Raw genomic sequence first — 27,326 nt, 5'->3', positions numbered from 1 at the left:
AGCAGAAATTCGCTGTTGAGCTATGTATTTGTACCACGTTTTTGCCCTTTTCAATGGGCAAATTAAGTTGAACAGACATCCCAATTTAGGCATGACAGTTCTGCTTTGGGACCCTGTGTCCTGCCTTCCGCCGGGACCCTGGATGGACAGCTATTTGTCCCGCTATTGTTCTGCTTTTGGAACATCTGGTCACCATAGTGATTACCAGCTAGGGTGCTGCAGCTCCCTGCCGATAACTACTTTGCGGTGCCACGGCGGATGCACACACCTACGACAGTGTGTGCATCCGGGATCTGCCCTCCCCTGACCTCTCCTCTTTAGTTCCGCAAGAGGAGAGGAGAAGGGAGGAGGTGATGCTGCGGGTGCACACACACTTCCTCCAACATCGGCACCAATAAGAAGAGGAGTAGCAGCGCTCTGAAGACCAGGAGGAGGGTAAGTATATCGTTTTCATGGGGATTCTACTTGTAGGAGCGGTCACTGTTACTACAGGGGTCGACATGAGGGACACTACTAATATTAGTGTCCCCGATATTAGCCCCAGTAGTAATAGTATCAGCACTGCGGGAGGCACCACTCCCACTGCGGGCCACTGTGGGGGGCACCACTGCCACTGAGGGCACTGTGGGGGGCACCACTGCCACTGAGGGCCACTGTGGGGGGCACCACTGCCACTGAGGGCCACCACTGCCACTGAGGGCGACTGTGGGCCACTGTGGGGGGGCACCACTGCCACTGAGGGCCACTGTGGGGGGGCACCACTGCCACTGAGGGCCACTGTGGGGGGCACAGGTGAGGGGGAGCGCCACATAGTATGAAATCAGTTGTGGGTATGCAGCTAAATTTCAGTCAAAATTTGCAACAATGGCATGGATTCTGACTGTTTCTTTGGATGCACAAATGTTGCGGAATTTGCTCCATCTTTTTTGAAACGGCCCTGTACTTTTTAGAATGACAGAAGTAAAAAAAAAAAAATCATACGTTGCGATAAGCCCCGCCCATGCTCACACCCCTCTGTCCCGCCTTGACCATGGGAAAATCTGGTCACCTTAGGTAAATGCATGTGCAGAATTTCCAACAAATTTGGCACAAATTCGTCATGGAATCTGCATCAATAAGCGATATGTCACATTTTTCCCATTGTGGATACCCAGTTAAATGAATGGGACGCTCAGCAGGTGTAGATTAGTCATGGATTTTATGCAGATTTCATGGGAAATCTGCAGCAAAATTCTGTTGACCAGATAATTTACCTCTCAGTCTCTTCACTGGCTACCCCTTGTCCAGAGGTCCTTTAACATACAATCAAATGGGCACAGAAAATAGAAACATGACCAGATGTGGGCAAAGGAGACCTTCAGTACATTATATTTAGTAGGTCTGGACTCTGCAGCTTCATTAACACTTTGTATATTTCTTGCCAATGTTTAAATACTGACTCTTGGAAGTAGCACCGTATTTGTTGTAGTTTGCACAAGACATACAAGGCTGTCCACAACCTGTCCCCTCCATACATCTCTAACCTCCGGTCTTCACAAGACAATCTGCTTAGTTCTCCTCTTCTCTGGTCCTCATATTCATTTTCAAGATTTATCCTTTGCATCCCCCATACTCTGGAACCCACTACACCAAACAATCAAGACTCTCCCCACCTTTAAAGGCAACCTGAAAACCTACAATAATCCTTACTTCCACCACACTGTCATATGAGCTTCTACCATCACCTAATGTCTCCTTCACCTACAACAATCCTTACTTCCACCACACTATCATATGATCTTCCACCATCACCTAATGTCTCCTTCCGACTTCCCCTTGTAGATTGGAAGCACTTATGGTTATCGTCCTCTCTCCCAATATAGTCATGTTTATTTCATTTTTTTTCTTGTACTGTGATAAGTGGATTGCACAACCGTTTGATAAACTAAAGCTAAAAGTTAAAAACAGCTGAAAACACTGCAGATTTTCTGTTTTTAGCACTTGATAAATTCTTTTTGAACCATAGCATACCTTGTGCCAAAGTAGCAAAGTTTAGTTTGACTCTTAAGTGTTAAGATAACGTTTAGTGCCGCAGTTTAGTAACCCCTTAAATTACTTTACAATAGCTTTGTTTGATTTAAGACCACAATGGCTTTTTAACGGCATAAGATAACTTGTCAAAGAAAGTTATACTTTGTTACATCTGTACCTTTTGACTTTTTGGTGCTTCTTCCCTGTTACTTTAATTATGTGGGTCCCTCACCACAAGCTTCTATAAATCTCTGTATTAATAGCATATGAAATCATGGATCTGAGCCCATTTACCTGCTCCTTGAGGTCTCCAGGATCTCCGGTCATTATTCTTGATTGTCCTCTTCTCTTGTGAGTCTCCAGACAGTTCCCCGAATTAGGATTTACGTACTGAGTACCATCATGAGACTTTGTCAGGTCCGTCAGAGCTACATTGTCCACCTTACTGTTAATCGGTTCTTTTCCATTAATGTTAACTTTTTCCTCATCCAAAATCATTTTAAATTATTCTTACGAATACATGCTAATTAATACAAAGTTGTGGATGAGATGTCCTATGGGTAATCCTTAGAGAGATGCAGCACTGAGCATTATCCAGCTTTACCGGCTGCAACGGTCTGCACTCAGCTACTTCCACACGCCTAACATTCAAGTCACTTCCTATGAATTGGTAGTTTTGTAACTCGGGATACTGGACCGAGCAGTGTGCGTCTTTGCACACAGCCATACAACTGAATGCCGCCCCTCCCATCCATATCACATAGCATAGCAGCTGGACTGAGAGTACAATATAACTTGGCTGCAATTCACTTTACCCGTGTGCAAAATCACTAATCTCATCATTATCACCGGGCTCTGTTCGTTAATCTGGGGGTAATTACTAGAGTCAGAATACAATTAGATAATATCTATTAGATCGTGTTATTTAAATGGCACAGGAAAAGGACTGTGCAATACAGACCTATGACCCTTTCTGCAGAGCGAATTCTACAAATTTCCAATATATTTAAGTGGGGAATTTATCAAATGATTTGTGCAAATTTTGTGATTTACAAAAAGGTCATAAATTTTGACATATGCATTTTTTTGTACAAAAATAATGTGACTTTTTGCTATTTTACACTCCTCTCACCACTTTTCAAAGGGGACAAGAAAAAGAGGTAAAGATTATAGCGGTGGGGTTTATCATGGAGCAACAGATTTGCTATAATTTATGACACAAATTGGCATAAAATGATAACGCAAATTTAAGAGAGAGAAATGTACTAACAAAGACATACTTGAAAACTAAACTCCCTCTCATTTTGCAAGTGGTGTATTAAACTGTTCACATTTTTTCATACAGATATGTAAGCCACAATAAAAGATAGCAGGGCTGGTGGCTTTGGTGGGAAAACAAACCAGAAGTTGCTTTGTAATAGGCCCGGTTGGCACCCATGGCCCAAAGGCTCTGGAGGTAGCTGACATAATAACACTCGTTGTTTGTGTATCTCCCTCGGGTTAACACTGCAACTGGGATTATAGAACTCGTTTCCTGGCAGTGATGGGTAAGTCAGTCTTTTTTTGGGCAAACAGGTTACCAACAACGAAAACGGTCAGAGTTCCCAGTTTACCAGGATTTGTCTCACTCATGCCGCTGGATATTATTGTATCTTGACGCCACCGGAAGCTAGGGGTGCGACAGCCCTTCAATGGAGGGACAGCGCTGTCACACCCCTAACTTCCGATAGGCGGATAGCTTAAGGTCCTTGAAGGTCCTAGCAGCCTCTGCACTGATTGTAGTGTCTGCTGGAGGGTTAGGATTGCTTTTTGCTGCTAGGCTTACATTACCTTTACATGCTACCATGTTACACCTGGAGCTCATGTCAGTGTAGTCGCAGCACGGCATGTCAACAGATTGCCGGTGGTGCCCACGGAGCAGAGGACAACAATGCTATTTAACCCCCGCCGCCCGACCTGCCGGCTGCCAGAAGCGTCGGTTGGATGTCAGCCCCAAGTTCCCTGCGGTGACCGATGCACAGGGCCGAAAGTAAGATGCTATGGGGGCTCCTGGGAGCGCATGATGAAGGTCTCAAAGTGAGCGCATCCAGGGCTATGCAACTGCCGGACTCCCGGGGAACCACACAATGGAGGCAGAGGAGGGCAAGGAGCGACAATCAAGGAGATGCAACACAGGAAAGAATACTGGTGCCGGACCTGGCAACAGTCTGGAAGAGGGCTACAGTCAGTGGATGGGTGGACAGCCCATAGTGGTACACTGGGGCACAGGAGCAAGGGGAAACTGACAGCACATCGGAGGAGGCACAGGAGAAGGAGGAACAGTGAGGAAGCTGCGGGCACAGGAAATGTACTGGCAGTCAATCAGGAGCTAGGGGTGTGACAGGGCTGTCCCTCCATTGAAGGGCTGTCACACCCCTAGCTTCCGGTGGCGTCAAGATACAATAATACCGGGACACTGACACAAGTTCACAGCAATCAGTATTATTGCATCTTGTCACCACCGGAAGCTAGGGGTTTGACAGGGCTTCCATGGAGGACACCCCTTTCACACACCTAGCTCCCGATTGGTAGACATTTGTCAGGTCATGGAAGGTTCTAACAACGTCAGTATACATTTTGTCTAGCCTGGAGGCTTAGGGATTAGTTTTCCAGTTAGGCTTACATAATTAGTGGTAAATGCTTCCATGTTACAGCGGTAACATGGAAGCATTCAAAGCTTATAATCTAAGCCAAACAGGAAAGCAAACCCTAACCCTCCAGGGCATGATAAAATCAATACCGATGCTGTGCTCCCCCATGGTGTAGAATGTTGTGCGGCAGGCCACCCATCCGCCCAGGAATTCTTTTGCTGGGTTACATACACCCCGACACCGCCGTTCTACCCCCTCCTCTAGCGCTAAGATGCAGCCACTGAGGGCTACTCCGCTCTGCAGCTGGAAGTCAGGAGCAGCGCTGCTGACATCTGCTGTAGGGACAGGAGGCACGGGGAGCGGAGTAGCCATCAGCGGCCGCATCCCCTCTAACTGCGGAGCTAAGAAGAGTGACGATGGCGGCGTTAATTCAAAGCTAGGAAGCAGCAGAGCACATAGTGGATGGGCTGAGAGACAGAGGACCGCTAAACATCCGCTACAGCAGCGGTGCTGTAACTGCAGTACAGCACATAGCCGATAGCCAGGAACACGGAGCAGCCCATTACATCAGCAATAGCAGGAAGGGGCGAGTGTAAGAATTGGAGCAGCAGGGTGAAGATTACCACGCTGCTAGGACCTTCCAGGACCTGAAAATGTCACCCAATTGGGAGCTAGGGGTGTGACAGGGGCGTTCCTCCATGCAACCCCTGTCTAACCCCTAGCTTCCTGGTTGTGACAAGATACAATAATACCACAGCAATCTGGAGGGTGGGAGCGGAGGAAGTACTCACTTTCTGACTTCCCAGTTTCTGCAATTCACTTTCCCGGTGGCTGCGGTCTGAAGTACTGCAACTCAACAAGGAGAGACTCCCTTTTTAACTTCTATCTACCACTTGGCTGCTTTCGCAACTCATTCCTGTCTTTTTCCCATTCAGCATTGATCCCCACCTAGCGTGCTTTCACACCTGCAATCAGGGAGCAGGAAGAGGGAATCCCCATGGCCGGTATCATCTCTGTACAGAACTGAACAGCGCCAGTCGGACCCTATTGACTATAATGGGGGCTGTTCACTTTCCGCCCAGCTGCCCAGTTTTGGGATGAAGAAAGCACTGCATGCAGCACTTTTTCTTCCGGTACTTGCAGCCGCATCTGTGGCGGAACCTTCGGTCCAAGGTTCAGATGCAGATGGGATACCACCCTTTAAAGATACAGCCAACCAATTCATGCAATATGAAAGAAAAAGAAAAGAAACATAATAGTCCTTACCACCTTTACAAGCCTACCATGTTCTGGATCTATCGTAGACCTGAATCAGAGAAGGCCACATCCGAGCCCCAACATCCTAATCGTAAGAAGTTGACTGAGACCTCAACTAGCCCCCTAGGCCTACGCCCATTTCTGAGGAACCCCAGGTTCCTTTAAGGAGTTTTTTTCCCAATGTTCACATTAGTATGCACTGAATGCACTAACATGGCTCTTTGTCACATGAAGGTCCTTTTATGCGGCTCAATTTTAAAAAAAAACAAAAACGATGAGAACCAATAAATATCGGCACTTGTTTTAAAAACATATCTATGCAATCTGCATGGGGAATAAATGATTGTTAATATGATAGTTTGTCAGCAGCATATCCCTTTAAATGGGAAGATGTGCAGCCAACAAAACGAGCAGCACGTTCACATGGTGCAATGATCGGATGAGTAGATGTTCGGAAGAATGTTCCCTCCCAATCACCGGCCCGTGTTAAAGGGCCTTAAAGGGGTTCTGACACAAATAATTTTTTTATGCTTTAGCAGCCATTGTTCCCTGGTCTGCCTAATGGACCCAGGGAACCCATGGATTAATGGCTGCTAAAGCATAAAAATCTTATACTTATGGTGCCTGCACACGAACGGAATTTCCAGCGCGTTATTTTAGGCACATTATCTGCCCCAGACCGCAGCCAATATACTCCTATGAGGATCCGCAGTTGTCCCCAGACGGACGGATTTGTATCGCGTTTTTTCACGCGCGTGAAAAAATCTGCGACCTGTTCTAATTTGGGTCGGATTCTGCGCGTGAAGCCTCCAATACAAGTGAATGGGTGCGTTTTTTCACGCAGTGCAGCTGGAGATGGAGTCACTGGTTGCTATGACTACAGGAAGTAGGCATGGTAGGAGGCGTCCCAACACACAGCAGAGCTTCACAGGCAAATTTGTAGAGGGAGATAGGTAGTATTTCTTGCCAATGCAGGATGTAAGAATGCAAAATCTGTAGTAATGAATTCCTCTTGTGAATTTTTTTGCAGTGACTGAAATAAAGTCACGCTGGAGAAGCGCCTGAAAAAAGTTACATGGATTAACCATGCCCACAAAGACATCTGCTTACCGGGTGAAAGCATGTTGCCAGAATAATTTAACGGTGCTCGCACGAGCAAGAGGGACAAAACGGAGTCTGGGTGTTGGTTTTTAAGCTGTTTTCCAAGGAATGGGCAGTTCTCTAGGGGTTGGGTTTACAATAAGGGGTGGCTGCTGGTTTTTGTGCGCGTTTTTTTCTGCAACACATCCGCGTATATCCGCGCGTGATTTTTCACGCATCCGCACCTATCCGCAAGCACATTTAGGTACCATACGCGCGTGAAAATCCGCTAGCGGAATCCGGAACGCTCGTGTGCAGGCGGCCTTACCTGTTCTCCTGTTGTTGTTGACATCGGGGGGTCATCTCCCGGCAGCATATTAGCACTTTCTGCTTAGGTTAAGCAGCCTGACTAGAGCCACCTGATTGGTGCACGCTATGCAGTCACGTGGTGCCGAAGAGCCAATCAGGTGGCTCTAATCAGCAGCGCTGCTTAACCTAAGCAGAAAGTGCTAGTATGCCTCCCGGCAGGCAGTCTGCTTCCTCCAGCAGCCGCGCCGCTCCGGGATCGCGCGCATGCGCAGTGGAGAGGTGCCCTCTGACAGGAGTCAGGACGGGCCGCGTCTCCACTGCGCATGCTCAGCACTCCGGAGTTCAGCCAGGACGGACGGGCCGCCCACAGCAAGCACTGCTTGTGACGTGCTTGCTGTGGCGGTCCGTCCGTTGACCTCGGAAGTGCCTGACGGACGGACCAGAGCAGGAAGCGGTCTTTTTGACCGCTCCTGCTCTGCTTTAAAGGCACAGAAGAAGATGCTGGCTGGAGGGGACATGCCTGGCGATCGGGCCAGGCCAGGTGAGTACAATTTTTTTTTTTTCATGTCAGAACCCCTTTAACACAATACTGAGCAACAGCAGGCTTGTCTACTCAAAAAATGATAGAAAGCTTTGATAAGTCAGTTTCAAGCTGCCTGCAGAAAGGCTATGCGAGTGTCACTCTGCAGATTGTAATTGCACTCTCCAGTATAATTTTTCAAGAAAAAGTCAATAAAAGGTATATGTTTTGAAAAAGAATTCTCCCCTAATATACAATTTCTTTATAGACTACTGCAGTTCACTGCTCTTCTGTATAAGCATTATCCAGTAGTTATGCTGCCCTCCCCTATTTCTTTGTGATACAACTACCTGTAATACATTTTCTTAAATTCGTCATTAAGAACTTCATTCACACGAGTATATATATATATATATATATATATATATATATATATATAGGCCGCACTTTGCCATTGGTTTACAATGCATCAGTTCAGATGGGTATATTTCCAACACGGATTTCTACTACATGAACTTACGGCTTCTCTTCTCTCACTTTCTAAGGACAAAGCTACTCAACTACCTGATTTGTGGTTAATTGTATAAGGTAATTTCATGTAGTATTAACCTCTTAAGGACCAAGTGCGGTAAATTTACGTCGCTTAGGCCTCATGTCCACAGGGAAAAATCAGGCCCGCCGCGGATTCTTCATGCAGAATCCCGCAGCGGGTCCCTCCTTTCCCGCCGATATGAGGCCTAAAAAGAAGATAAACTTACCTGTCCGGATGCTGCGGATCTTCCCTCCGTCGCGGCCGGATCTTCTTTCTTCGGCCCGGCGGATGTGCTCGGCACACCGGCAGCATGCCACGCGCCCCATTTTTTCTTCTTTGAACTCCTGCTCTCCCACGCCGGAGAGCAGAAATTCAGCTGCGGGTGTGCCGCGGATCCAGACAGCTTCCATAGGCTCCAATAGAAGCCTGCAGGAGCCGTCCCCACGGGAGACCCGCACTAAAATGGAGCATGCTGCGGGTGTTCTCCCGCACACGCAATCCGTGCCTCAGGGGAAAATGACATCCGCAGGTATTTAACTACCTGCGGGTGTCCAATGCATCCCTATGGGGCGCAGATCACGCTGCGGATTTTAAATTATATTTTAGCCATGGACATGAGGCCTTAGTCCTGAGCTGAGAAATACGGCGCGGGATTAAAGCCTCTGCTCCTGCAATCAAGCAGGAGAAGGTCGGGTAGACAACTGTTAGCCACAGAGGAAAAGGGAGAAGTGGCTTTTAACTGCTTGTACCTTCTCCTTTCCCGGGTACATAGCGCTCAATGATCAGCTCTGCCAGTGACTGATGTCACTACAGGGGAATGTTTACCCCTGTAACTGGGGCTCCTATGGATGCTGCAGCTACAGTGGGAAAGTGTATAGTAGAAAAAAAAAAATAAATTTAAAAAACAATGTGAACGACCCCCAGAGGTCATATATCAGTGTTCCCCAACATTTTTTGCACCAGGGACCAGCTCCAAGCACAACCATTTTTCCATGACCCGCAAGGGCGAGGTGGGGATGTGGCAGGGGCTGGACTTTGGTCATATAGAGGCGGGGTTTCAGTGGCTTCAGTGGTAATACTATTACTACTGAGGCCAATATAGGGGACACTATAACTAACAGTATTCCCTATATCAACCCCAGTAGTAATAGGGACATCCCACAGCGGCCCCTGTAGTAATAGTGACATCCCACAGCGGCCCCTGTAGTAATAGTGACATCCCACAGCGGCCCCTGTAGTAATAGTGACATCCCACAGCGGCCCCTGTAGTAATAGTGACACCCCACAGCAGTCGGCCAAAATATAGTGACACCCCACAGCGGCCCCCCCCAGTAGTAATAGTGACACCCCACAGCGGCCCCCCCAGTAGTAATAGTGACATCCCACAGCGGCCCCCCCAGTAGTAATAGTGACATCCCACAGCGGCCCCCCCAGTAGTAATAGTGACATCCCACAGCGGCCCCCCGTAGTAAAAGTGACACCCCACAGCGGCCCCCCGTAGTAAAAGCGACACCCCACAGCAGCCCCCCGTAGTAAAAGTGACACCCCACAGCAGCCCCCCAGTAATAGTAACATCCCACAGTAGTAATAGTGACACCCCACAGCAGCCCCCAGTAGTAATAGTGACACGCCACAGCAGCCCCCAGTAGTAATAGCGACACCCTACAGCGGCCCCCCAGTAGTAATAGTGACACCCCACAGCAGTGAAAGTGCCTCCCTGAGACCCATATACTTACACCTCCACCTTGTGGAAGCGCCGCTGTTCCTCTGTCTGGCGTGCCACTAGCAGCTCTGATCCAGACATCAGTTTGCTACCAGACGCCTCCTCCCTTGCTCTCGCAGAATCAAGTAGGAGACGTCAGCGTAGGGGGGAGGAGGATCGCACAGTGTGGCCCAGGATCAGCGCCGCTGGTAGTGCAGCTTAGTAAATATCGGCAGGAGAGTCATGGCACTTGCCGGTATTCACTACTAATGTGGTGAGCGGCCGATCGCGGCACCGCGAACCGTCAAGAAACCCCCAAGAGCCCAGGCCTGGTCTGCGGACCAGAAGTTGGGGACCCCTGTCTTATATAACGTCATGGGGAACATAGATGGTTACAAAAATAGTTACAGGAATAGGTTAAAACAAATTACAAAATAAAATAAAAAAAATCTACACATATAAAAGAAAAATTACCCAAAACTGTTGCAGCATGCGCCCTGTAATCTGAAACCATACATATTATATATCAAAATGTTAAAAACAAAATGAGATACCCATTCCATTATTTTACCGTATGTATGCCAATTAAAAAAAAGGGACAAAAAGAAAAAAAAAAAGTCAGTGGAAAAGATATAAAAGAAAAAAAAAAATTGTTCTCACCACAAATTAGAGCTATTTTATGTCACAGATAAAGGGGAAAAAAATATAAAAAAATAGGGCAGTAAAACCACCAGATCAGTAAAATACACAAAAAGCATCTGGGCTTTTAGGTACAAAACAGCCTAGTACTAAGGGCAAAGTCAGACGAGCGTTGTTTTGGATGCGCCTATGTGCGCAAAAAAAGCGCGTCTGATAGAACCATTGGTTCCTTATGTAGTGTTCAGATGTCCGTCTTTTACAGGTGAAAAATACTCGCACCTGCAAAAGATAGGACATCCGTGCGCTGGGAAGGTCTGTACTGCGTGTAAAGATTCCCCGTGGGTAGTCCCTTCATCACTGAACACTGTGACAGCACTGTCACAGTGTTCAGTGATGATGGCACTCCCCACGGGGATGAAGGAGTCCCCTGCCACAGCTGTGGCAAAGGACCATGATGCCATCCAACTGCTTTCAATGGGGCTGGCACTACTGCAGCCGGCCCCATTCAAAGCAATGGGATACAGGCAACCGCGCAGTGATTTTCGGGGGCAGGGCTTGAAAAATAAGCCCTTCGCTGAAAATCATCACTAGCTGCATTAAAAATAAATATATATACACATAACCTCTCCGCCGCTGTGCAGCTCCGGCGCGTCTTCTCATTGGCTTCCCTGGTACTCTTCTGAAGCTTTTTCTTCTGCCGCAGGTTTACAAATCTCTGCCCCATGTAAGGGCTGTGACTGATTGGCTGAACGTTGTGACCAATCAAAGGCAGCGCCCAGCTGTCATTCAATGAATGGCTGAGCGCTGCCTGTGATTTGCTGAATGCTCAGCCAATCAGAGGCAGTGCTCAGCCATTCATTGAATTCACATGTCCATCTTTCACAGGCGTAAAATACTCGCACCTGCAAAAGATAGGACATCCATGCGCCGGTAATGTCCGTGCTGCGCGGAAAGATTCCCTGCGGGGAATCCCCTCATCACTGAACACTGTGACAGCATTGTCAGTGTTCAGTGACAAGGGGACTTCCCACGGGGATGAAGGAATCCCTTGCCACAACTGTGGTAAAGAACTGCAATGCCATCCCATTGAAAGCAATGGGATGCAGGCAACCCCCGCAGTGATTTTTGGGGAAGGGCTTGAAATATAAGCCCTTCCCTCAAAATCATCCCTAGCTACTCTAAAAAAAAAAAAAAATATATATACACACACACACACACACACACATCACCTGTCCGCTGCTGTGAAGCTCTGGCACGTCTTCCCGCAGGAATGCAGTAGATCCATAACAAACTTACATCAGGATTAAAGAGGTTGTCCGGTAGTAAACTATTGATGGCCTATCATAGTAGAATGGCAGGGGTATGTTGCTCAGGCCCCTAGCCAATCAGCTGTTCTCTGGTCTGGTGCACTCATACATTGAACTGAATTCTTCAGGAAGTCGACAACTCTGTTCTCACTGCAATGGCCAGGCTTGGTATTGCAGACCAAGCTCCCATTGAAATGAATGGGAACTTTGCGTGCAATACCAAGCTTAGCCACTGCATTAGGAACGGAGTTCCCTGATTCCTGCAGAAGTCAGCTCAGTTCAAAATTATGCTAGCCTAGCAAACAGCTGATCACCATGAGGCCAATGGACCCCATTTGATCTACTATTGAAGACTTCTCCTGGAGGATAGGCTATCAATAGCTTACAACCAGACAACCCCTATAACACCATTGTCATTAACTCTTTGGGGTTTCCATCCCAAAAAGTTGTATGCTTCTTATTTTCATGGTGGAATTTTTTTTCCATGATGTGGACAAATATCTGCATTGAAAATACCCCAGTGCCATTCTATGTACTGTAAGCGGAGACAGGGTGCTGTAACCACAGTCATCGTTTTGGAGAACTGGAGTTGACAGCATAGTAAGAACTAAACAACGAACTACAGTATGTAATAAGATGGCCATACTGTACACTGGAGATCAAACCCCACAATTTGTGCCCAAGATCTAATGTTTATGGGGACCAGCCAACAGCCTTCTGATATCAGACGTCGGAGGAAAGAATGATCGGCCATGTTGGATTTCAAGAGGCTTGACAACAGCTAATTTCTTTCTCCGAATTAAAGTAAGACTTGAGGCTTGAAGCTGATAAATTATGGCTAGGCAGCTCCATTTTATATTTTTCTCTTACCTTGCATGTATTGTGGTGGGATATATTGGGTTTCTCAATGTATTCTTGTTCCTCTGTAGTAATGAGCAACTGTGCTTCTTCCCCTTTATCCTCCTCCTTCAGAAAGGTCTTTCTAGGCATCATCTTTACTGTAAGGAAATATCAAATATAATAAGATCTTTAGGATATTTATTTGTATTTTTCTATTAAAGGGTTATTCCTATCTTTAATAACGTATCACTAGAGATGAGCGAGCGTACTCGCTAAGGCAAATTACTCGAGCAAGTACATGCCTGCTTGCCCGAAAAGATTCGGGGGCCGGCGAGGGAGATCTCTCTCCTTCGCTCCCCCCTGCAACTCACCGCTCACCCCCGCATCTTTTCGTAAGAGGAAGCATGTAGTCGAAAATGGTGATACTCACTTGAGTAATTTGCCTTAACGAGTACTCTCGCTCATCTCTACTTATCACCTATGCACAACGCACAACACAGGGATAACTTGCAGATCGGTGGGAGTCTGACTGCTGGGACCTCCATTGATCCCAAGATTTCTGCCCCAAGTTCTCACCATTTCCAGCACTCCCATTGAAGTGAATGGTGCGGAGGCATGCATGAACAGCCTTCCCTGTCCACACTTAGGGATGTGCCAGGCCTGAAATCTGGGGATCGGTGGGAGTCTCTGCAATCAGACCCCCACCAGAGAAGTTATCCCCTATCCTGTGGATAAAAGATAACTTGCTGAGATGGGAATGACCCTTTAATTTATTAAAGAGGCTGTCCAATTTTGGGCAATTTCTTTGTTAGGTTACCTGAAAAATAGGTTAACTAGCTATAAACGGCAGGGGAACCATCAAAGGGTTCTCCGCGCAACGGATGACTTTTCAGGATAAGCTGCCAAGTGTACCTGAGGAATGACACTATCTGGCCATTATATGATTTATCTCCTTTCCATTTCATGTTTTACCCTTGTGCAGCCTATATCTGGGATTCTCTATTCTCTGAAGAGTGATTGGAGGAGCCTGGCTGCTGAGATGTGTTCTATATTTTGGTGCACAGAGAACTGCAGATTCTGCTTTTAAAAATGATTGTAACACACACAGCCATATCATAATGTAGCACAGTGTTCAGCAGTTTACATGTGAATAGCAGCAGGTAACTCACCATTAGCTCCTGCACCACTTGTGTGAGCCTTTCCTCCCTAATCCTCTCTTCTGCTCACTGCACAGTTCATTGAGAACAATGACTCACCACCTGCACACATTAAGGTTGTGGTTTTGCTTCTCAATCATTGGACAGCAGGCAAGAGGAAGGGAGACCCCTAGTGGCCAGCACTTTAGTGATTTTCAGTACAAAAATCTCATTTTTGGTAAACAAATTGTCCAATGACGACCATATAAGCATCAGTTTTTGAAACGTTAGTGTCCATTCAATAGTGATGCTTTATAATGTATAACTGGTTTATTATGGTTGACTGGTTGTGCACTGCTTAATGTTTTATGCCCAGTATAGTAACATAGTATGTAAGCCAAAAAGAGACATATGACCATCCAGTTCAGCCTATTACACCCCCCCCCCCCATGTTGATCCAGAGGAAGGCAAGAAAAAACAAAAAACAATGAGGTATGTATGCAGATGGCAGTACCTCTAATGTGAGAGCCCCTAATTATCTGCTGACTCCATGGTAGTGAGGACACCTCCTCATAGTGCATTATAGAAGGCAGGCCAGTGTGAAAACTAGTAAAGCCACCACCAGCAAGAAGTCAGTCATATCTCAAGTTCATGGATTCTGTCTTTGGCCTCCTGCACAAGGCAGAGCCGGATTCCGAATGCGTAATCGGGCTCTGGCAGTGTCCGCATGTTCTTGCTCTGTCGCTGTCTTTTCTGTATTGAGGATGAACCAGTCGGCTCGCCGTCACAAATGCACGGTCAATTTTTTTTTTTTTCCCCAGAAATTTTTTTTGCCCCACATTGTCGCTAGGCGACGACGCAAAATCTGCAACCTGTCCGCAATGTTCATTGCGGACGGGCCACGGGTCAGATGGCTTCAATTGGCCTCAACGGGAGCAATCCATGCGGAGCCTACATGAAAATGGAGCATGCTGTGACTTTTTCTCTGTGAGCGGGAATCGCAATTGATTTCCATTCATGTGTAGGAAGCATCGGATCTCTATAGGAAGTAACGGGCGGTGCGGACGACGACGGATTCCGCAGCAAATATCTGCCCGAGTGTAGGAGGCCTTTATCTTTGGATAGGGTAACCATTATGCATTCATAACAAGTACATTGTGAGTTACCTGCCTCCCCTGTTCTCTGGACTCTTTTGGGGTTCACACTGCAACGAACACCTATATTGGGGAACAGTATCAGCCCAGTGCACACCATCACCCCACCTTTCAACTGTGTGGAGCTAGTTTGGGGAGCAGCGTTGTATTCGGCCACCATGAGATTACCAGCAACGACCTATCACCATCGCCCCCACTCCAGAACTCCACAAGTCCAAGAGAAAGATCAGTCGGTTTGATGTAGGGTCCCATCTATAGGAGGTTGATTATAATGTGAACTCAGAACCTCACATTTAAGCTAAGGCTAGACTGCGGCTTGTGACCCCTGTTGCCGTATAGCCCTACAGCAGTAGTGCATTTTAAGATAACCCATATATTCAGTGCTTGCGTGTATCTAGTATCTTGCATGTATCTTGGCTGTCACATTGTGCTGCTACATCTTTTACTCTTTGACAGCTCTGAACTTCGTCCTACACCGCGTGTCCATCACATGGCTGGGACACATTTATAGCTACTGAAAGTAAACAATGAAGGTTCTTTTTAAACAACAAGCAAAAATTCGGGAAAGCCTAAGGAAAATATAGTGGAACATTGTATAACTTTATTACGCACAGAATAGCATGCGTTTGTCGAATACCACATTAATCCCTTGAGGACGCAGACAGTTTTTGTTTTTTAATCTTCAGCCTCCAAGAGTACTAACATTTTTATATTTCCATTGACATAGTTGTGACATCTTGTTCCTTGCGGGAGAAGTTTTATTTTTTTGAGTGGCACCATTTAATGTAGTGGACACATCAATATAGATTACATTTGGGATCTTTTTGTTTTTGTTATTGTATATATAATTTTTTTTTTTTTTTTAATGTACAACATTGGAAAAATATGTTTTTTACTTATTAAAAATGTTTAACATTTTTCTTTATCTTATTTTAGATTCCTAGTTGGACTTGAAAAAGATTTGTGCCTCAGCTATCATCCTATTGTACCCTTCCACAGACAGGATGAACTAGAACTACTATGATAAATATATAGATAAATGGATACGTGCTCCAATCAATGAATATTATATTAAACTTTTGAGGTTAAATGAGAAAGGGTGGAACTCATCTGGTGTGGAACACCCATCAGATGACGGGCGTCCACACTGCTAGTCCAAGGGGGCCTTTGAAAGTTAACAAATATACAGATCCCTAATCCATAGGCAGAGAGTCTAGAGGGAAAGCCTGCAGGACGAGATGACCTCGGTCAAAAACACAATGGAGGATGTAGTAAAAGTCCCCGCACTTCTTAGCAATTGAATGAAAAAAAATAGTAAGAGTGAAACTTAGGACTCCTCTAAATCCAGGTTAGTCCTCAAAGAGCCAGATGAAAATCTTGGGAAATTTTTACAGCTTTTATTTGTGAAGAAAAAAAAGGACTAACCTGGATTTAGAGGTTGATCCTATTTGGTACAGGACTCCTCTACAAAGTCAGTTCCACTATTACTATTTTTTTATCCAATTACTAGGAAGTGCGGGGACTTTTACTACATCCTCCATTGCAGAACTACTATGATGGCAGACCTCCAGCTGTCATGATAGCCATTTGGAAGCCTTGAATTGTATTGCAGAGGGCAAACAGGGAAAATCTATCCCTCCTTTTAACAACTTAGATTTCGTGGTCAGCACTGACCACGGCATCTAAGTGCTTAAACAGCCAGAATCTGAGTTATCTCCGATCCTTGCCACAGCAGTTGAGTGTCAGCTGTGTAATAGTGGGCTCCGCTTTTGAGTTCCCATGGCTCTCAGAGCTTTTTTAGGCCAGGTTCACATCTCCGCTAAAACGTTCCATTTCTGTTCTATCAAAGGAACAGAAAACCAAAAAAATGATGGACCTCCATATCTGTCACATGGACACCAACAGTGTCCACAGAGCCCATGAACTATAATGGTATCCATTGGGTTTCCTTCATGGTGTCTGGCTTTTCAGCAGAAGAAATAGTGCAGCATGTGGTGTAGTTTTTTTTTCCTGCAAAATCTGCAAAGGAAACGCCACTGCAGATGTAACTCTAGCCAAGCAGAGGTCTCCAGTGATTCTGTGATCTTGCAGTATCCGATGTCATTAGGGCCAAAGGAGCCCCCACTAATTAGTAACATATGTAAATAAATATTACTTTTCATTCTCATTTGGGTGTCCAGTTACTTTTTGGTAAGATGGTGTATGTGAAAGGACAAACTAGGTTTAGCAGCTTACAATTCTATGCATGGCCAATGTCATATCTACTACTCATAGGACACCATCATTCATTATGTACTTTACTACTGGTGTCATTGGTAGCCATTACAAAAATTTAGTTTGGTGATATACCAGAAGTTAGTAATACTAGACCCTGGTAGATTGTGAGTGCAGGCTTTACTGGATATGACCATTATATCGTATACTGTACATAGTGATGACATATCTGAATATAATTAATGCCATTTATCACTCATTGACACTCAATGAAAAAAACCCTGTATATCAGGTGCTATACTTATTTCTGTTGGATCCCTTTACATGAACAGTGTACGCTTTTCAATGTCATACAAATAAATGCATGACCAACGCATATCGCCCCCAGCCATAGCTCAAAAATAGTAGTATTGCCAATCAACCTGGGATGATGGGAGCTAAAACATCCCTTACTATAATTGCTCATCTACATTATATAAGAGTTTACATTAAATTTACATTTTCAATATCCATTGATGTCCCTAGTTCCTACAGTTCCCCAGTTAGTTTGACGTAATGCAGGTTAATAAACTATCTATGAACTTTGCAGGACGTTTAGTATCTGAGGGCAATGCACTAAGCAGAGTAAACAGACAGAATTAAGTAATGATCTCCAATTCCACACACAGGGCCTAGACTGACCTCCTGTTCTATCTCTACAGTGACCAGGGCAAGACTAGGAGGAGCATGTACTAAAGGGTGGAAGTGTCCAGTCACTAAGATAAGTCATTAGGAATGATAGGATTTTTAGATTTCTATGGGTAGATGTAGTGTGATCTAAACTGCAGAATGGCGGGTTATAATCCAGATGTTACGCCAAAACACCTCGTCTGGATCACACATATTAGTAAAAGGTATGTTTTGCACACATTTTGTAAACGCAGAAAACAAAAACTAACAACGTAAATAAACAGTGGGGGAATGGAAGTCTAACCATATCATACTAATACAGGAAAGAGCATTAGAAGATGGCGGGAAGGAAAGTTCTCACGCCTGCGAGTCCCCTTGATCCCAACTCTCTAGGACTTCTTTCCAGAGAATGAGGGATGGAGCTTAAAATATAGCTTCATGAAAGGAGACAAAATCTTGTTTTTTACCTGAAAAATGGTTGGGCAAATCTACTTTAGGCTCCACTATGGTCTCGCTAACAGAACCTGACCGAACAACTTGCTGGATTTTCAGGACTTCAAGCAAGATCATGTATTTAATCATAATCTGACAGAGTTTAAGGAAAATGGGGCGCGTATATATATGTACACACACACACACACATCTTCTTAAAAAAGGTCTATCTTTTGCCCTGACCACTCGATATAATGTATTTAATTGGATTAAGGATATAGCGTTAGTTACACACAGGTTGAGATGGTCAAACAATTTTTGTATCAAAAGCAGACTTGACAGCCACTCAATAGGCATTCCCGCAGGGGATATGCCCCATTATCACATGCTGGAGGATCCTTTTGAAGGGCTGAGAAGGGTGGGTGGTGACCCCTTTACCAATTTGAAACAGAAAAAAAACCCCAAGAAAATCCAGCACAAGATACTATGCATGTTAACCTTTTTGAGCGCATGGGCCTCAAAAAATTGGCCTCATCCAAAGACAACTAGGGGACGAATTTCACTAAAGAGGAGATGGAATCCTTACGTGTTACTTGAGAGGGACCAGGATATCAGGATTAAGCCCTCTGATAAAAGGGGCAACGTGGTGCAGGGACAAGTATAGTGTCATGTGTAAATGGATTTTGAATGACGAAGAATATGAGATTTTACATTCTGACCTAACTTAACTATACTCTAGGGATCTTGCCAAATTACTGACAACAGCTAAAGACAAAAAGTTGATTGATGAGAAAAAGTACAGATTGATGAGGAGTACAAATTTATGGCCGCACTTAAACTCCGCATTGCAACATTTTATTGCCTTCCGAAAATCTGTAAAGGGTCTATCGGTATTATTGCATCTTGATGCCACCGGAAGCTAGGGGTTTGACAGGAGGAACGCCCCTCTCACACCCCTAGCTCTCGATTGGTTCAAGCCTTCAAGGTCCTAGCAGCCTCTCCATTGCCTTTAGCCGGCGCTGCTGGCTTCGGCTGAAGGTTCCTTTTCCACTTGGGCTTAGATTATGAGCTGTAAATGCTGGCATTGAACAGCTAATAATCTAAGATTAAAAAGCTAACGAGCCCCCAGCCTAAGGCAGCAGGGCCGGCAAAAAGCAATGGAGACGCTGCACATGTGACTCACTGCTTGGTCCGGTAAATAAACAAATTACCTACCGTAAAAGCGCTGTGGAATAAGTTGGCGCTATACAAACAAGTCCCCCCCCCCCACCCCTCATTATAGTCCTTTCATTATATACTGTGCAACAGCACTAGCACTTCTCTCCAGACATGTTACCAATCACCATGGTAGCGGTCTTTCTGCTTGTCTGAAACTATCATTTTGGCTGTGGAAATAGCATCATGTATATGCTGTAGAAAAACATGTTGAGTTTTTCCTTCTTTTCTTATCTTGTGTTTATCCATGATTCTAGAACAGAATAGGATCAGTTTATAGTCAGACCTAGTCTGGCTGCTGTAGGGCAAATTTTTAATTAGGGCTTCTGTACCTTTATGCCTTCACTTTTTATGTACTTCGGCCCCTGCTGTACTTTTCTAATCTTTGCCAGTTGGCATCCAGTCATCTTGAAGATGCCCTCTTATTGACTCTGGTTTGCTGAGGGATTGTCGCCGGGGTCACTATTGAGGGGTGTCTTCAGAGTATACTGCACTGCTCTATAGGCACACCTTAAGGCTGCCTGTTCATGGCCATGACAGAATATCGCTAGCGACATTCCGCCGCGGGAGAGCAGGGGGGTGAAACTGACAGGTCTCTGCGATGAGCCTATCTGATACATAGGCTCACTGCAGAGAATCGCGGCAAATCGCAGCATGTTCGATTTGAATTATGCGAGCGGAGAATCGTTATGATTCTCCGCTCGTGGACGACAGGCAGCGCTTTCTATAGTTAAGTCTATGGGAAGCGTTCAATGCGATACCCGCGGCCAGATTATCGCCGTGGATAGCGCAGTGACATACCGCTCATGGACAAGAGTAACAACGGTCGGGATTATAACTGTTCATGGGGTTGCTCCACACCTACCCATTATCGATCTTGTGCAGCTAACATAGGCACTTGTATAGCCAAACATATAGGCATCAACAAACATCTGGCTCATTTTGGTAGAGAGCTTCTAAAGCCCCATTTAGACAGGACGAATGTCGGGCACATGATGCCCAACACTCGTCCCCGCAGATACATGCTCCCGTGCTCCTGCACAGGAGCTTGTGTCGCTGGCTCACAGCGGGGCGGCAGGAGGAGATTTCAGTTCTCGCCCCCCCCACCCCTCTCCATTCAGTTAACATAGTGGCTGTTCAATACTGAACGGCTGCTATTTACACAGCACTGTCATAGTTAAACTCATCGCTCATCGTTTATGCAGCATAACTATGACAGTGCAATGTAAATAGCAACCGTTCAGTATTGAAGGCCACTTTGTTAACTGAATGGCGAGGGGGGAGCGAGAACTGAAATCTCCTGCAGCCTCCCCGCTGTGAGCCAGTGATACAAGCTCCCGTGCAGGAGCATAGGAGCAAGTATGAGCAGCAATGAGTGTCAGGCATCATTTGCCCGACATTCGTCCCATCTAAACAGGGCTTAAGTCAGTTAACCCTATACCTTGTTTATCATTCAGTACTGACCATTATACAGGTGTCCTTGTGGAACGCTTTGGTACACACCGAATTGTCTTCACCTCTAGTGATCGTATTCATTCAGTGAAGGAGCACAAGACTGCCCTCCCTGCTATACTGTAAGTACAAGAAGTGTGACGGTGTGTAGACTCCGGTTATCCTCCCCAAGGTCCATTATTGGACAAGTGGAGACCCGACTCTGTTTTTGTATTCCTATGTTGTCTGTTGTGCGTTTGTCCATCAACCTAGCTTATATATTTTAATAGAACGAATAAAAGTTATTTTTTGACATTCATGATTAACACCTTTCTTGGAAACCACCCTGTAGAAACGTTCAGGCTTGTTATTCTGGTATATCCGGTCTCAAACCTCAGATGAGTGGGACAGATAGATTTACAGAATGGTAACGCTGGAAGGGACCTCCAGGGTCATCGGGTCCAACCCCCTGCTCAGTGCAGGATTCACTCAATCATCCCAGACAGATATTTGTCCAGCTTCTGTTTGAATACTGCCATTGAAGGAGAACTCACCACCTCCTGTGGTAACCTGTTCTATGGATCAGAAAAGTTTTTTCTAATATCTAATTTGTGTTTCCTCCCTTTCAGTTTCATCCCATTGCTTTTGGTCTTTCCTTATGCCACCATACGATGCTTTCCTATGGCACCATAGTCTCCTTAGTAATCCTAGGGGAGAATATCTTAAAGGGGGTTATACCAGAATTTCAAGTTTACCCTATCCATGGGATCAGGGATAATGTGCTGATCTGTGTGTGTGTGGGGGGGGGGGGGGGGGGTCACTTCTGAGACACCTAGGCATTCTAAAGAACTGAGGTCCCATATCCCGTTCTCCTTGCTGCAGCGAGCAGGAGACTTGATGAAAACACTGGACGTGCAAGCGCTCCATTTATTTTCAATAAGACTTGTGAGATACCCGAGTGGCACCTGCTCAAGTATTTCTATAAGCCCTATTGAAATGAATGGAGCACTGACCACACATGCTCAGACTGATGGCACTGTGGAGAGAGCAGTAACACCCCTCCCCACCCCCCACAGTGATACAGCGGGACACAGGAGTCCCGTTCCAGAGATCAGAGAGGGTCTGAGTGGCGAGACCTCCACCGATTAGCAAGTTATCCCCTATCCTGTGGATGTCCATCCCCATTTATGTCACTTTTCCTCCTCCTGCACTGCACTAATGACCGATTTACACAGGATGAATGTTTGGAATCATTCCTATGGGAATTTGAACGAGAGTCGTCCCATGTAAGCGAGAGTTGTTCAGTTCCTGCGTGCAAAAAAACTGAATGACTAGTTGTTCAGTGTAAACTGCAGTCATTCAATGGAGATGAATGTGAGAACGCTCCTGGCCCGCTCCGCCTCCATGTTGGCAGCACTTCCAGCAATACTCGCTCCTGTGCTGTTACATAGGAGTGAGCATCACTGGGACGCGTGTCAGGCATTGTTTTTCCAACAGCTCGTCCTGTCTAAATGCGCCATTACTCTCAATTCACTGCTAAAATCCATCTAGAGAGACCAGATGGATTATCAGCGCACTGAGGGATCAGGTTACATGCTGCCCATAGAAATCTATGGAGAGAAGGGAAGGATACATCAAAACATTGCTGCTGAAGGTTCTACTAATATGTTTAATTTCCATATAACTGGACAACTTCTTTTAAAGAGCACCTGTCACCAGGTTCATGCTGCCTAAACCATTTTTTTCCAATGACAAAACTCTTTTAATAGTAGACCACACTAAATTTTATGCAAGTGGTGACTAATGCCCAGTTTGGACAGAACGATTAACGTTTAGAAAATGGTTAAAATGAGTGAAATGTAACTATAAAAGGGACTTTGGTATATAAAATTATTATTTTCCAAAATTTGGCATCTACAGTAGTTTATACTGAGAATGGGAACTTGGTGGTGGAAAGTGATGGTTGACTTGGCAGGAAGTACTGAGCTATAGTGTCATTTATCTTGAAGCCTACATAGAAGTTACATTCCTAGAGGGCTAACGCCAGTCATATGATCGGCTGTACATGCAGCGCTGCCTGGCACTGCTGGGAATGCAGCTACATAGACAGACAAGAGAAATAGTATAAATTCCGTATCAGTCTCATTTATGTGCCTCAATAAACAAGTAATCCCTCAATATGGCTGGTCGCCTGGTGGCCGTAGATGAAGTTTTCTATGCAGGCATCATGGGGCTCATGTATCAATACAGTCAATTCTACAAGATTTTGGATTGCAATGAAGTGGATACATTTGTCTAAATTTATCCTATATGTACACGTTTAACAAACAAGAAGTGATGTTATGAGTTAGTCCCAACGTCCACAGGCGGGTTTGATTTGTGGAGCTCGCATGGGAGATCCGCAAATCAAGCCGCTCATAGAGAATCATGGGTGTCCACAAATTAATTTGACCCTTTCCAATCCACTGTCTGACGTCTAAAGACATTCTAATTGAAGGCTGTACAGCTCCGATGTCTGAAGACGTCCAGCAGGGTATTCTTACTGTATATTACTGGCCGCTCTGTTGTCGGGGCCTCTCAAGCATGTCCATACCACAGTACTGGCTCTAGCCAGCAGACGGCGCCATTGTTAAATGGCAGAAAGTGAAAGCCCCCTAGGAAACCCTGAATCTAAAATTGGATTGCAAAGGGTTAAGCATGGGGATTTGTTTTGCGGACATTTTGGTCCAGAAAACAAGCCGCAACATGCTTCATTTTTCTGCAGATCCCGCAATTATGGCTTCACAAGGAAACCACCTCGCATTACTGCAGGGTTCCCTTTATTGCCACTGCGGCTGTCAGAGCCACAGCAGGATATCATGATCTTCTCCTATTGTTATCAATGGGGCCGGCGCTGCTGCCCCTGTATGCCAAGTGTTTTTATTTGAAAGCAGCCCTGCATCCCTGCGGGGTTTCCCTTCATCTCTTTAGCTGTTACAGCCATGGCAGAAGATAGCGATCATCTCCTAATGATTTCAATGGGGCTGGCACTGCTTCTGCCGGCCCCACTGAAAACAATGGGCCAGTATTATTGTATCTTGACGCCACCAGGAACTCCTGGTGGAGTCAAGATTGACAGGGGGAGAGGGGGGGGGGGAGGGGGACACCCCCTGTACCTGATTGGCTGCAAATCTTGTTGGCCTGTAGGTCCTGGAAGGCCACTACCCATTCCCAGCTGGCAGCGGTGAGGGAGCAGAGAGGCGGTGGCTGGCGCGGAACTGAGAGGCGGCTGCTGGGACGCAGCACTGAGGCAAAGGCCATCCTAGGTGGCATAGCACAAGCGCCGCCTTCGGCAGCATTGCAGGCGGTGGAGTGCCCGTCAGGGAGCAGAGAGTTGTGGTGGCCGGCCAGAGCTGACAGCCACCTGCCACAGAAAACAAAGGATACTTCTAGTACCTTTTCCCAGGGGAAACAAGGGATCTGATACAAAACCCCAATTCTGAAAAAGTTGCGTAAAATGTAAATTAAAAAAAAAAAAAAAAAAAAGGGAAGGCGTTGTATACCGTATATACCGGCGTATAAGGCGACGGGGCGTATAAGACGACCCCCCAACTTTCACCTTATACGCCGGTATTACAATGGAGAAAAAAAAAATCAGTACTCACCTCCCCCGGCGTTCTGTCGCGCTCCGGCAGGATGTCGCTCGCTCCTCGTCCCCGGCGCAGCATTGCTTTCTGAATGCGGGGCTTGAAATCCCCGCTTCCAGAAAGCTAATACACACGCCGTCAGCCAGTTACAGCCATTCAATGACAGCATTGAATGGCTGTGATTGGCTAAAACACACGTGGCTTCAGCCAATCACACTATTCAATGACATCATTGAATGGGTGTGATTGCTAACACACGTGCGCCTTCAGCCAATCACAGCCATTCAATGATGTCATTGAATAGTGTGATTGGCTGAAGCCACGTGTGTTTTAGCCAATCACAGCCATTCAATGCTGTCATTGAATAGCTGTACCGGCTGACGGCGTGTGTATTAGCTTTCTGGAGGCGGGGATTTCAAGCCCCGAATTCAGAAAGCAATGCTGCGCCGGGGACTTTTTTTTTGTATTACCGGCGCATAAGACGACCCCCGACTGCAGAGCAGATTTTTCGGGGTTCAAAAGTCGTCTTATACGCCGGTATATACGGTATTTCAGCAAGACAACGCTAAACCACAGACTGCATCCATCACAGCGGCATGGCTTCACAGAAGAGTCCAAGTGCTGAACCAGCAGCCTGCAGTCCAGACCTTACAGCAATAGGAAATATTTGGCACATTACAAAACCGAAAATCCAGCAATGCCAACCCAGGACAGTGGAGCAGCTAGAATCCTACATCAGACAAGAATGGGACTACATTCCTCTCCCAAAACTCCAACAAATGTCTCCTCACCTCCCAGACTGTTGTAAAAAGAAGAAGGGATACAAAACAATGGCAGACATGGCCGGCCCAACTTTTTTGAGATGTGCTGCTGCCATCTATTTCTAAAGGAGTTGATAGTTTTTTATTGAAATGGGAAAAGGTCTCCCTTCCCCCTTCTGATCTGTGTTGTATGTCCCATGGTAAATAAGATATGGTTATAGGAGATTTCCAAACCACGGCATTCCTTTTCTCTTTACATTGATTTACATTTTACACAGCGGCCCAACTTTTGGATTTGGGGTTGTATACTAGTCTTTTAGATTCCCTTCCTTGTAGATCCGTTCCAGATTTTGGTTATACAAACTACATTTGTGAACTCGGCCCGAGTGGCTCCCATGGACAACCCCATTACAGAGCCGCAGCATACAGAGCCTGCTAGAGGCCCGTACTGCAAGGCTGGCTTCACACGGGTTGATAAAATCATGCAATGCAGAAGTGCATGAAAATGCAGAATTATGAAACCCACGCTTTTCAATTGTTTCCTTCCAATTTTCTGTGTTTTCACTGATCCGATGTGTGGAAAAAAAAATTGCCGCATGCCTAGCTTCCTGCATTTTGCTCTTTATCACCCATGTCTCCTTATACTGCCTCCGTTTTATGGCAACAACTTGCGATTTTCATGTAATGCATTTTTAATAATAGAGGCTCCTATTGTCTTTCTCGTGAGAAAATAGAAGGGAAAAAAAAAACGCAAGCGCAGCAATGTTTTTGCGAGAAAAAGCTGTCCTGGCGCGCAAAGACGCGATTGTGCCACAATTTTCTAGCAGTGATAACGCAATTGCCTGCGTGAATCTCCCCTAATGCAGAGTCTACATGGAGCAACGCTTGTAGGGGGATTACAGTCCCTCACTGAGGCGCCATACGGCAGCAGCTTCAGGTCCGGGGGCCTTCACGGTGGATGACCCATCCTCAGGGCAAGCCGTTAATAGCTGATCGACCGGTATTTCAACGTCCATTTGTAAATGGTGATCATTATCGCCTGTTTGGTAGAATTGGTTAGGCCGCCTGCACACCAGCGGATTTCTGCTGCCGAATCCACAGCGGGCGTCCGTACCGCGGATCCGCAGCAAATACCGTCCATAGCATGCTATTGGAAATCGATTCTTCCTGCACGCAAGCGGAAATCAATTGCGGTCTCCATTAGCGGATGGAAAAAAAAAAATAGTTCAGTTTTGGTGCGGATTCCGCATAGGCGGCTTCCATTGACAGCGGAATCCTCTTTCGGATCTGGCCCTGCCGTGTGCAGGCAGACTAAATGACACACCGGACAACAATCCGACCAAACCTCCGCCATTGTACAAGTGCGTCTACAAGATAATGCCGCTCACACCGAATACTGATGGCATTTACATTTCTCCTTTGTTCGATCACTTTACATGTTGTTAATTAAAACAAAAACTATTTCTACTTCTGTTATTAAAAGTATTCTCACTTTGCAGTACTTTTTCCAAACCTGCCTAAAAGTCAGTCAATCTATATATATATATATATATATATATATATATATATATATACACAGGCTTTTACATACTACGTATACGTCCATGCTTGTATAGGCAGTTGATAAATATTGTAATTAGCTCTAGTTCTGTATTAGTGATTACCTAGTAGGTCTCCGCTCTGCTCCGGCACACTGTGGGTGATTCCGCCATAGACTATTGTGTGCACAGCGCAGAGTCACTGACCTATGGACTTATATACACCCTTCACCGTTTATTATGGGTGCTGGTAGAACAGGTACAGGCCACGCCCCTTTTACGGCAATCACGTGTAGTTACACCTTTCTATCCACGCCCCTTAAA

The 27,326-nt window shown here is 45.7% G+C and overlaps 1 protein-coding gene across 3 annotated transcripts in view; it reads right to left on the bottom strand.

Annotated features, from left to right (window-relative positions):
* ATP7B (ATPase copper transporting beta) overlaps positions 1-27,181 on the bottom strand; it is a 98,180-nt gene extending 70,999 nt beyond the window's left edge. For 2 of the 3 annotated variants that reach the window (XR_010787192.1, XM_066583661.1), the window contains exons 1-2: positions 27,129-27,181; positions 12,857-12,984 (exon numbers count right to left, since the gene is read on the bottom strand). Coding sequence is in view for 2 of the 3 variants with exons in the window: in XM_066583661.1 (XP_066439758.1) it covers positions 12,857-12,979 (123 nt within the window). In the remaining variant the exon portion in view is untranslated. Of the gene's footprint in view, positions 1-2,304; positions 2,387-12,856; positions 12,985-27,128 lie in introns of those variants that run through there. The other variant, XM_066583669.1, reaches the window with a different exon arrangement.
* Positions 27,182-27,326: the final 145 nt, after the last annotated feature.

The sequence above is a fragment of the Eleutherodactylus coqui genome, chromosome 1 (genome assembly GCF_035609145.1).
Source record: "Eleutherodactylus coqui strain aEleCoq1 chromosome 1, aEleCoq1.hap1, whole genome shotgun sequence".
Taxonomy (NCBI): Eukaryota; Metazoa; Chordata; class Amphibia; order Anura; family Eleutherodactylidae; genus Eleutherodactylus; species Eleutherodactylus coqui.
This window is presented reverse-complemented; position numbering and strand designations above follow the sequence as displayed.